The 12,833-nt window shown below is 32.9% G+C and overlaps 1 protein-coding gene across 4 annotated transcripts in view; it reads right to left on the bottom strand.

The window, feature by feature from the left end:
- TIAM1 (TIAM Rac1 associated GEF 1) overlaps nt 1-12,833 on the bottom strand; it is a 125,196-nt gene that overhangs the window by 85,613 nt on the left and 26,750 nt on the right. For all 4 annotated transcript variants that reach the window (XM_074300672.1, XM_074300670.1, XM_074300671.1 and 1 more), the window contains exon 3: nt 5,881-6,328. In XM_074300672.1, coding sequence (XP_074156773.1) covers nt 5,881-6,328 — 448 coding nt within the window. The remainder of the gene's footprint in view (nt 1-5,880; nt 6,329-12,833) is intronic.

Raw genomic sequence — 12,833 nt, 5'->3', positions numbered from 1 at the left:
CAAGTATGCACAAACCCATCAGCATGGGAGTTATTACACAAGCACATAGCAATAACGCAGAGGCTATTAGTGGTGACTCTCCCCACAGTCAGTGCAGACTCGATGTGGTGTAACAAACAGGAATTGTACATGCAAATAGTGATATAACAAACAATATAAATCAACATGGTATTGTAAGAGATTTCCAGAAGTCAACATCAGATTTGGCTATTAAGAGATGATCTTCAAGTTTAGAGAGAGGAGTTTTAGTAAAGTGATGAGGTTGGAAGCTGGATTACCAAATTTTGTGGTGTGAGGGATAGGACAAGAAAGGAAGAAAATGATTGTAGACAGTTTTTCCCTAGGAGTTTGAGAAAGGGAGGCAAGGTATAGCATAACTTGAAAGAATGCTAGGATTTTATGGACGACTTTTAGATATGGATGATATTTTGGCATGTTTGAAGGCAGTAGAGAAAAAACCAATAGAACAAAAGAGGTTGAGGATTAAAGATAAGAAAGTGATGATGGGATGTGGGGGTGGATGCAATCTGCTAGAGAAGACAGGAAGAGAAGGGATCAAAAGCACACTTATGGGATTGGTTTTCAAAAAGAAAAGGGCCAGCCTCATTATAAGAAATTTGGGTAAAGGAAGAGTGGGGAATAATACAAAGAGGTTTTGGGATGAAGGAGAAAAAGAAGCAGACAATAAATGGTCTCAACTTTCTCAATCAATAAGAGGTTGGGTCTTCAATTAAAGAGGGGAGTTAGGGGAGTACTAAGGAAAGTTTAGTATAATTTCTATGGTGAGTGAGAAAGGGAAGCAATTAAAGAGGAATATAAGGACTATCTTGTTGCAGTGAGGGACAATTTGAAGTTAGTTAAAACTAATTTGAAAGGTACCCAGATAGCATGTTTATATTACTTCCTCTGGGTCTTTGCAGCAACACATGTGTGGAAGTAAAAAACAAAGAGCAATAACCTACTTTAGGGTCAGAGTCAGAGTTGTCTACCCATCCCTATTTGTATAGTTCTTTTCCACATCACTTGCCTATGGGCTTAACATATTGGAAACCTACTCTATCATCTTTGCAGATTTCTCTTGGTTCTACTACAGTTCAATTCACCTAATGTGAATAAGCCATTTATTATAGTAAAGCAATCCTCAATTTTCCCTAGTTCAATCCCTATCTCACCAATTTTAGCAAATTATTACAAATTTTCTGTCCTCAAATCTCTTTCAGCACCCTTTCCCTAACTTCTCAAACTCCTCATTTTGCCATGACCATTTTCTTCTCTCCATCTCATGATTTATTGATGTCATCTCTCATTCTCATTATGTACAGTAACTTCTGATGAAGCGGCCCTTCTCTTTAACAATTCCAAGCTTTCTATAGATACCCTTAGATTCATTTCCTCCTGTTTTCAAAAGATGACAATCCCAACATGATCACCCTTTTTCTCTAACCTTTCTTCCTACAAATACACCCAAGTCTCCTAATCCTTAAAAATAAAACAAAACAAATCCAACTCTTATTGGAACACATCATCCATGCCCTCAAAACTATCATCCAATACCTCTCTTTCTTTCCCCAAACTCCTAAAAATAAATTTTTCTACTTGTTGCTTCCAGTTCATCTTTTTAAAATCATTCTGCAATTCTTTGCAATCTAGCCTCCAACTTTATCAACTCAACTGTCACTAATGATTTTTTTTAACCTAATAGTATTTTCCATTTATATGTAAAGAGTTTTCAACATTCATCTTTGTAAGATTTTGAGTTCCAAATTTTTTCATTTCCTTCCCTCCTCGATACAGCAAAGTGATATAGATTATACATGAATAATCATGTTAAACATTTTTCCATATTAGTCATGTTGTGAACGAAGACTCAGAACAAAAGAGAAATGCCACAAGAAAGAAAAAAGAAACAAAAAAACTGAAAATAGTATGCTTTGATCTGCATTCAGACTCCATAGTTTTTTCTCTGAATATGGTAAGATTTTTCAACTAATGATTTCTTAATTGACAAATCTTTTTTTATCCTAATCCTGAACTACTCTAAATCACTTACTAATGTTGACTACCTTCTTCTCTTGGATAACTCTCCTCTAGATATGTTTTTTGTTTTATTTACATTACTCTCTTTTTGTTTTCCTTCTTCTGGTCTGACAATTCTTTCTCAGTTTGACTTAGATCATCATAATATCATGCTTACAAATGTTTATAGGTGGTCTTCTCTTTTTTCTCTACATTCTCCATCTTGGTGATCTCATCAGATTCCAATGATTACAATTTTCATCCCAATGAAGATGATTCTCAAATCCATAAAGCAACTCTTGTCTGTCTCCTAAGTTACAGGTCTATATCACCAATTGTCTTTTGGATCATCCCATGAGCACCTCAGATAATAATTTTCCAAATAGAATTAATTTTCTCTTCCTCCAACCCCATTTCTTTTCCAACTTATTTCAAGCAAAGGAACTACCATTCCTATCATCAACAGGTTCAAAACCTCAGTGTCTTCCTTAGCATCTCCTTCACATTTAACCGCATATCCCATCAATTGCCCATCTTGTCATTTCTATCTCTGTAAATTCCCTGCCCATATTCTTTAATCAGAGTGTGGTCACCTCTTCCTGCCCCAACCCACCCTGCATATAGCTGCCAAACTGACTTTCCAAAGTTAAGGCCTGACCCTGTTACCTCCTTCACTTGTTCAATGCACTTCACTGGTTCCCTACTACATTCTGGATCAAATATAATCTTCAGCTTTTAAACATTCATATTCTAGCCTCAATCTATCTTACCAACCTTTTTATACATGACTCCCTCCACCACTCTATGGTCTAGCAATACTAACTTCTATTCAATGGGGCTATCCAAAAATGTATAATTAAGAAAAGAAATGAAGATACAGTTTGAACTAAATTCAAAATACTAATTATAAGGTCTTCCAAAGGTTCAGATTGATCCTTACCTATCCAAGTATTATATATATCCTATATCAAGTAATTTGTCAAAGACTATTCTATGATCCAAATGAGGCAGATTTATGGTTTGAGGATTGGATGGTTCTCACACAGAAACATTCATAAAATCCACTAACAAATGGTTCATCTTATATAATAGCTGTTTGCCTCCTCTTGTTCACTTCATTTCAACCTATATGTTATTTCTTACTCCCTCTTACTACCCTGTTTTTAACTAATTTGACAATAAAAATATTAAGTTTTAGCCCCATTTTTTTCTGAGGCAATTGGGGCTAAGTAACTTGCCCAGGGTCACTCAGCTAAGAAGGTGTTAAGTGTCTAAGGCCAAATTTGAACTCGGGTCCTCCTGACTTCAGAGCTGGTGCCCTAACCACTACGCTACCTAGCTGCTCCTTAGCCCCATTTTTGGAAAGAATTCTTTTTTTTTTTTTTTAATTTTATTAATTTTTTAATTATACTTTTTTTTGACAGTATATATGCATGAGTTGGAAAGAATTCTTAAACAAAAAATTATATACTCTGATCTCATTTATGGACTAGTCTCATATTCATAAAATATGTGTATGTATGTGTGTATATGTATAATGTGAAAGAATATGTAATTATGCAATTAAAAGAGAATACATGAAAGATCAGTGGATTGGGAGTGAGAAGTTTGGGTGTAAATTCTATTCATATTAACTACCTGGTTCATGTTAGCTAAATGATCTTAGAAAAGTCATTTTATATTCTGGGTTTAATTTGAGCTTAGTATTTAAAATGATAGACCATTTAGATGCTCCCCTAAGATCTTGCAAAGAGAATCAGGATACCTTGAATTAGTATATTTCAATATCTAAATCCTGAAAATCAATAAACTTTTGAACTTTCAAGATGAAGATATGAATGTGTGTGTATCTGGATCCAGATATAAAAGAATATAGATATGTATACACACACACATACACAAACACACACCCCTATATATAGGGAAGGTGCAAAAGAAAGTGTGAAAAGACAAAATCAGGTCAAAATAACTTGATTGGGACCACTTAAGCAGTACCTGAACTTTGCTTCAAGATTTCAACATTCCTAAAAGAGAGTTCATCAAATAGGATTTACCTGTGAATTTACGAGGTGCTATTACTGACCAGTTGTGAATTTACTAGATACTATTACTGTCCAGGTGTCAGTAACGGCCTGAGACAATATCAGCCCTAGGGCTTCAACTTTGTAAGTGAAAAATTTGTGCAAAAATGTGCAAATTTGAATGTAATTTTGTATGTGAGGGTCCTTCTCATAGAACTCAGCTTCTTAAACTGCAGTTTGTGACTTCATATGGAGTCTTGAAAGGAAATGTGGGAGTTGTGATGTCATGATATATTATCAGTAAATGTATGATTTATATATCTATATACTCAGGAACATGTAAAAATCAAGTCAAAAAGGGGCCATGAGAGGAAAAAGTTTAAGAAGCCCTGTCATCTATCATCTCAAAGTTAAGCCTACAGTGGGTTTGGAATTGTGGAATATTAACAGAACTACTTCCTGATAATAACCAATAATATTGTTTATATGATCCTCTATAATCATATATATGTTTCCCCCCCTTTTGGCCAAATACATGGAATTGAAATTATACTTCATTTAAGTCTGTTCTATACTACAATATACAAGACTACATTTATAAGGTATGAACATAAAATAAACATTATTTATTTTTAAAATACACATATAAGAACTTAAATATTCAAGAGCTATATATCCAAATTAGCAATGTCTCAAGCAAAGTGAAAAAAAAATGCTACCCTCCTACAATGTTCAATGATACTGCCTCCACTTAAATCATTTTAGGAATTCCTCTTTTTATACTACCTTCAGAGCCATTTGAAAGCTATGTTTTGACAGAATCATCTATTAGCCTTTCTTCCTCCTCCTTTGTAAGTACACTTCAGGTGGCACCTCCTACATTATGCTTTTCCTGATCTCCCTAGCACTTACACCTCGCCTGTGCTCGCTCTTGAACTCTCTCATTATCCTATATATATTGTCTCTTGATTGTTAAGAAAAGTAAAAACAAAAATGAAGTTACTTTGTATTCATTTAATTGTATATCCATCCTTCCCTCTACCTTCCATAACACTTTCAGAACAAAGATATATACATTTGTAGGGTAAAAATGTGTATTTTTAATTTTTGGGAGAGCCCAAAATATGTACTGGAGAAATGCCATTAGTTAAAAGGATGTAAAAAGCAGTTATTGTTACTGCATATTTTATACATGTAAAAGATTGCTACATATAATAACATGTATATCCCTTCTTGATCTTTGTATTATTGTAATCACCTACCAAGCAAACTGGTCATATTAGGCACTTAAAATGTTTAATGAATTAAATTTAATTGAAATTATAAACTAAAGATGTTTATATTTAAAAACAAGATTTAACCATGTGTAAAAAAGAATTATGGATTAAGAATTAATAGATTAAACAATGAGATCATTCAAACCAGTTCCAATTGTTCAGTGATGAAGAGAGCCATCCACACCCAGAGACAGAACTGTGGGAACTGAGTGTGGGCCACAACATAGTATTTTCGCTTTTTCTGTTGTTGTTTATTTGCATTTTGTTTTCTTTCTCAGGTTTTTTTCCCCTTGATCTTGATCCAATTTTTCTTGTGCAGCAAGATAACTGTATAACGATGTATACATATATTGGATTTAACATATATTTTAACATATTTAACATGTACTGGTCTACCTGCCATCTAGGGGATGGGGTAGGGGGAAGGAGGGGAAAATTTGGAAAAGAAGGTTTTACAAGGGTCAATGTTGAAAAATTACCCATGCATATGTTTTCTAAATAAAAAGCTTCAATAAAAATTTAAAAAAAAAATTAATAAATTAACAAACTGTATCTTCTATCCTTACCTTTCAAAGATACCCAATAGTGCTTCCATTTCCTCCGGGTTGCTGACTCCACCTTCTTGTTCTTTTTGTGGACAAGGAAGTTCTTCACTGCTAGGGCTCCAGCCTTTCGTACTGTTCCTTGAGCAGCAGAGAGGAGAATATCTGACTGTCCAAGAGAGCTCAAAGTACCACTACTCTGTTCATCACTGTGGGCAGAGCCAGCTTCTTCAAGGCTCTCACTGTTGTTGGTGCTCATTTCCAGTTCCCGACGGAAATTCTCATATACCCCTTGTCGGGCAGCATCTCCAGTAGAACTGCTGCCACTATCACTGCCCAAAAATGCTCGACTAGTAGTTGGGGAATAACTGGAATTGGTAGCATTGGAGCGCCTGGAGAGGAGGTCTGTGTCAATGGTGGCTCCTTCAATCCCACTGTCTGCAAATTCACTCCCTTCACCTATATTCACATCCTTGAAAGGAGAAAAAAAGAAGAAGCCATATCAATTTAGGGGATTCAATGTGCTAAAGGAAGCCCAAAGCTAAGAGCAAAATGAGAACTGAGCTGAGGATCGGGCTAACTAGCTATGTAACCTTGAGCAAACTGCTTAATCTCTCTGTTGATCATTTTCTTTTGTGAAAAATGACAGGGCTCTATTATTATCTATAAAATCCCTTCCAGCTCAAATAGTCTATAATTCTTTGATGCTAAGACAGTCAGTGTGCTTCTGTCACTTCAGATGATGATCAAACCCCAAAACTGACAGATCTCTCCTCTGTCATCTTCTATTGACCAAATAATAATAAAAGCTAATCATACCTATCATTTATATGGTGCTTACTTGTGTCACTGTGCTAAGTGAGCTTTACAATTATTATTTCATTTGATTCTCATAACAATTCAGGGAGGTAGGTATTATTATTACCCCCATCTAATGGATGAGGAAAGAGTTAGGTGACCTGCTCAGGGTCACACAGTTAATAAGTATATGAGTCCAGATTTAAATTCAGACCTGCCTGTCTCCAGGCCTGGCATTCTAATCATTTTGTCACATAGTTGCTTTGCCTTCACTGTTTTAAATTGTAAAAATATGAAATTCCCTGGGCTAAAGAGATATTCTGCTGTCCAGGAACTGTTAAATTGTCTCAGCATGAGTGCTAATAATTTAGATGGGTGGGAGAGAAGAGTCAGTGTACTTTTCTTTTTCTAGCTGTCTTGTATTTATTTACCTATGTCTGCATTTTAACTACTCTCCTCCATGAAGCAAGCTTCTTGAAGGAAAAGTTTTGTTTTGATATTTGAATAGTTCCTGTGCCTTGTACAAAGTAGGGTTCAATTCATCTTCACCGAATTGGAAGAAGAGAAAAACACTTCATATAAGTCATCATTTCTCTGTCTTGGTAATTACCTAATTGGTAAATCAACTACAATGATTCTGCTACCTGCTGAGAATTGCAGCACTCAGCTGCCCTTACTTAGCTTTATAAGACTGCTTTGAAATCCCTGGGAAAGTTCTATAGGCTGATTAGTTGCTCCAAATGTAAGGATATATAACAACATAACTAATTCTGTAGAGCTGCTGCCTATAAAAAGCCTGCTTGGGAGTCCATTATTTAATGTGATGACTAACAGGATAATATTGCACCACCCCACCCACTCATCCCACAAGGAGAGAGTGTTCTCTTCTAATCAGGTCTGGGAGCTTCTTCAATTCTTAGTTGCTTGGGAAAAGTGTCTATTCTGTATTGTGCCAAATAATTCTGCAGGGCCCATTGCTCTATTCAGCATTCTGAGATTGATTTCACTTTTTGAACTACAGATGTTTAGAAACAAGCGGTTTACTGACTCTAGCTAGATGATAGCTTAGAGTCAAAAGGTAAAGAAGCATCAATTCCCAGTTCCAAAAACTTAAAAGTTCTCTGCTTGCTATGCAGAAGAGAGAACCACCCTTACATTAGAGTTTAATTGCTCTAAAATGGTTCATGTACTCCCCTAAAAATAATTAAATCCTATTGGAGGTTATTAGAGTTTAACACAATCACTTATATATCATCCCTCAGCATTCTTTTTGAGTCATTCCCATATTTAATATTATCATCCTGAACACTAGAGTAATTCAAGGTACATCTGCATAATTCCTCATTAGCTAATTAAATTTGACATATTGCTCAATTAATCAAGTATGCTGAGTCCACACCTTAATTCATCAAATATTCTCTAAGCTGGAAAAACTTTCTTTTCCAATCTACTACTCATGCTTTTCTGTACATTACATCCCTTCCTAATCAATTCTCTAATTAAAATTAAATGAATGCTAAAATTATGGAACATAGAACTTGTTAGCAATGACATAAATGATAACAGATATAAAAATTAAGTATTAACAATATTTTAGCTATGAAAATGTGTCAAACTATTATTGTAAATTGCATATGATATCACTTCTGGACAACTATACTCACAACTTCATTTCATAAATTAGCTCACTCTATCTTATATCAATGTCCTCTTAGATTTCTCTGAAACCACCCCTTTTATCATTTCTTATATTAGGATATTTCATTTCAGTCATATGCCTTCAGCCAATTCCCAATTGGTAGGCATCCTCTTAGTTTCTAGTACTTTGATATAACCAAAAAAAGCTGCTGTTATGTATACATCCTTTTTGTCTTTCTTTGATCACTTTGGAGTACAGATTTAGTAGTGGGCCACAAAGTATGTCTCTTGGGTTAGTAATTCTTTGGGCATAGTTCCATATTACTTTCCACAATGGCTGGACCATTTCACAACTAAACAATAAAAAGACCTTTAGTGAGTTTTAAATTCTTTGCACTATACATCATTTCATCTATATTTCTTTACATTCTTCATTAGATATCATTTCTTGTGATACAAACATGTTCAAATATATTAATATGTCCTGATTTGTTGAGAAATGCCATAACTATTGAATATATATTTTTTTTGTTTTTCTTTTCTTTTTTTTACTGCTAGCAAGAATAATTCTGCTAAGATTATTTTTGTATAGGTAAGTCTTATTTTGATGTCAATATCATTTTTGAGATATAGTCCAACTAGTGGGAATAGTAGGTCAAAGGATATGAATAATTTTATTAGCAATTACTATGTGGTTATATAGCTGTATGAAAAGAATTTACCAATTAACAATCTTACTAATAGTAAAAGAGTATGCTTATTTTTCCAGAGCCTTAAGGGCACTGGATTTTAAGATTTTAAATTATCTTGCCAATTTAATTGGTTTCAATATTCCTGAGTTGTTAGAACTTGCATTTCTCTAAATATGTTAGTTTAATTTTAATCATCAGGTGGTTACTGGTCATGCACTTCTTTTTTTTAAGAATTCCCTAATTCACATTCTTTGATGACTAATCTTTCAGGAAAAATTATTCCTTTATGTCAATATCTCATAGATTTAGTGTATCAAAAAAGGTTTTTGCTTTAATCTGCTGATTACAAAAGCATTACAATTCCTTGAACAAAAAGTCTTTATTTTAATATGATCAGTGATCAAAGGCATCTATTTTGCCTGAGGTTTTTGCATTTGTTCAATAGGTAGTTTTCCTTTCCATGATGGTGACTCACTCTCTTTCTCTCTCCCCCTCTCTCCCTTTCTCTCTCTCCTTTCCTTATACATACATATACACATACACACGCATGCATGCCTGTGTGTGTATACACACACATCCTACACATCTAAAATTTATTGTGCATGGTATGTAGTATAAATGTACCTACTTTATACCATATTTTTGTTTAACTTCCCCAGTCTTTATTAAATAATTCCTTCCCCAATGTATATATAATTTGAAATTTACCAAACATTAGTATATGTGTCTCTAGTCATAGTGTTGTACTACCTAACCTGAATCTAGATTTCTATCAAGCATGAAATAATTTTGATAATTACTGATTTATATTAATATATAGCAATAAAATATCCTATTATTATTTTACCTAATTTTATTAACTAGCATATTTGTATTTTGATTAAATCTATAAGGCATACCATACCTATTGAATTGCTTTTCTCCTTTTTAAAGTATCCAGTTATTTAATTCTTCCTTTGTTTTTCTTCAAATTGTTTTTATATCACTGTTGTGCTTGTCTTGAGATATTAATATACATGTAGTTTACACATTTGTCACAGTCATAAACATTTTCTCTTGTTATTTTTTTAAAATAGGATTTTTAAATGCTAGTGGCTTTGTGTATGTATCATATCCCAAATATCTTATCAATTTTTTTCAGTTTTCTAGATGAGTTAGTATATCATCTTCAAATGAAGATTTTAAACTTTCTGTACCTGTTCTCTTTTAATTTCAGTTTTTAACATTATTGCTATATTTTCACTTTTAAAAGTTTATCACAAAAATAACCATTAGAACACAGTACTCTATTGATAGTGGCAAAGCTTCTATTATTTTTATTCAAGTAATAAATATTTTGTGTTATGTTACAGGAAAAAAAATCTTCTATGTGTTTCAGTGTTTTTTAAAAACAACAAGTGAATATTGTATTTTAATAAAGAATTTTTCTGCATCTACTGACTGGACAGGGTTAAAGTATTCTTGTGTGTGTGTGGTTTTTTTTTTTTTAATGATTTATAATATTGTCTTCCTAATATTAAACTATTACTGGCATAAACCTATTTTGACCAAAGTGGATAATCTTTTTGATATAGTTTTTATTCTATTGGCATTTTATTTCATACTTTTACATAGTCACTAATAATCCAGTAATAAAATTGATTCCTTTCTCTCTTCATTTCATCCCCCTTGCATGAGTCAAGGAAAACAGCATTGCTTTTGTCTAATTCTCTAAAAGTGATTTCATTGATCCATAAATTATTTGGCTTAATAACTCAACTTTCACTCTATGTTTTCTGAATGTCAAAAGCTATTTTAAGGTAGGCTTTTCTCTCCAAAAATGTCTCCAATTCAGGAAGGATTTTTAAAAACTAACTTTTGTTTTTTTAAAAGAATATTTTATATTGCCAAAAAGTTAATTTTCAAAACCTCCAATTCTTAATTTTTCACCATGTCCTATTCTAACTGCTATTATTTTTTTAATTTTATAATTATACATTTTTTGACAGTATATATGCATGAGTAATTTTTTTTATAACATTATCCCTTGTATTCATTTTTCCAGATTTTCCCCTCCCTCCCTCTACTCCTTCCCCTAGATGACGGGCAATCTCATACATTTTACATGTGTTACAGTATAACCTAGATATAATATATGTGTGTAAATCCAATTTTCTTGTTGCACGTTAAGTATTGGATTCCAAAGGTATAAGTAACCTGGGTAGATAGACAGTAGTGCTAATATTTTACATTCATTTCCCAGTGTTCCTTCTCTGGGTGTAGTTGTTTCTGTCCCTCATTGATCAGCTGGAAGTGAGTTGGATCTTCTTTATGTCTAACTGCTATTATTACTGAACAACTATCCTGTTTTAAATTTTTTGAAATATATTTTTCAACTACTTGGAAAATCAATTCTTTGTCATTGTAAATCTTTTTCTTAAACAAGAATATGTGAGTGACAAAAAAAATCGGCATTATCTCTATTGGTATCCTATGAATTCTGCTAATTTTTAATCTTTTCCTTCTTTTCAGTTTTTTTTAATAAACTTTTTATGGAATGATTTTTAAGTCTCATTATCAAATTATTTTCTTTACAATTCTCAGAAAGCTCATTCTTAAATTTTCTCCCTCTTTTTTATCCTCCATCTCTAGAACTTTTTTTTTAAACATAGCTTCCCTTTTCTTAAATATTTTATTGATGCTTTTTAAAACTGCTGCTATTTCTTGTCCTCCCAAAGAAAGACATTAAATCAAAACAAACTGAAACACTGTTTCCGAAAACATGCTTCATTCTACAATACTACACATTCATTCTATCATCTATCCACTGAGAGGAAGAAAGTACACCTCACAACCAATCTTTTAGATTTAGAAAATACAAATCTGTTTCTTATTGAATAACTTCCTGGGTACTGAGTTGTTGTTGTTGTTGATGTTGTTGTTGTTGTTGTTTTATTTTTTTGTTTGTTTGTTTTTTCACTTCTAGCTTTCCCTGTTGTCTTAAACATTGTATTTTGTGGGAAAATAATTCTGTTTTCTCTAAATCATTGTTGTATTCAAATTCTCCAGAGATAATTCTGAATTGCCAAGTTTATCAACATCTCATTCTAAAAGTCCTTCCTTGGAATAAGCATTTTCATTTTATTTTGCAATATTTTTGCTAATTTATTTCTTCTTTTCATTCTTTCAGTGTTGCATTTTGTTGCATCTTAATAATATACTAATTTTGTTGCAAATGGTAATGTTAATGATCTTCTAGTATAGTTTTTTCTGGACTTTTATTTTCCCTTTAGATTTTTAACTACATTTTCCCATTATATTAAAACAGGATTTTGCTCATTTTTTTGGAGTGGTTCACAAACACTTTTATTTTGGAGATTTCTGATAGCTTTGGTTAAAAATCTTTTCCACCCTTGCATTCCACTTTTTTCTACTCACAGAGTAGCCATCTTAGTTCAGACTTTCATAACCTGTTGCTTAGATTTGACAAGTTTCTTAAATTGTCTCCTCTGACTAAAGTTTTTCATCCCTCTAATTCATACTGGTTACTGATACGCCTGCCAAAGTATAAAAATTAATTTTATATCTGACTCTGTAACTTCTCTACTCAATCAATAACAATAGCTTATCACCCCCAGGCTCAAATATAAAAATCTGTTTGGATTAAAGCCTTTCAAAAACTGGCCTCACCCTATATTTTGACCTTTTGGACATAATTCCCTTTTCCAGAGTCTATGATACAAACTGTACTCATATAACATATTCCATCTCCCATCCCCTTTGACCATTCATCAATTGAGGAATGACTTGTATTCTTATAAATTTGACTAAGTTTCTTTATATATTTTAGAAATGAGGCTTTTATTAGAA

Source organism: Sminthopsis crassicaudata, chromosome 3 (assembly GCF_048593235.1).
Source record: "Sminthopsis crassicaudata isolate SCR6 chromosome 3, ASM4859323v1, whole genome shotgun sequence".
NCBI lineage: Eukaryota > Metazoa > Chordata > Mammalia > Dasyuromorphia > Dasyuridae > Sminthopsis > Sminthopsis crassicaudata.
This window is presented reverse-complemented; position numbering and strand designations above follow the sequence as displayed.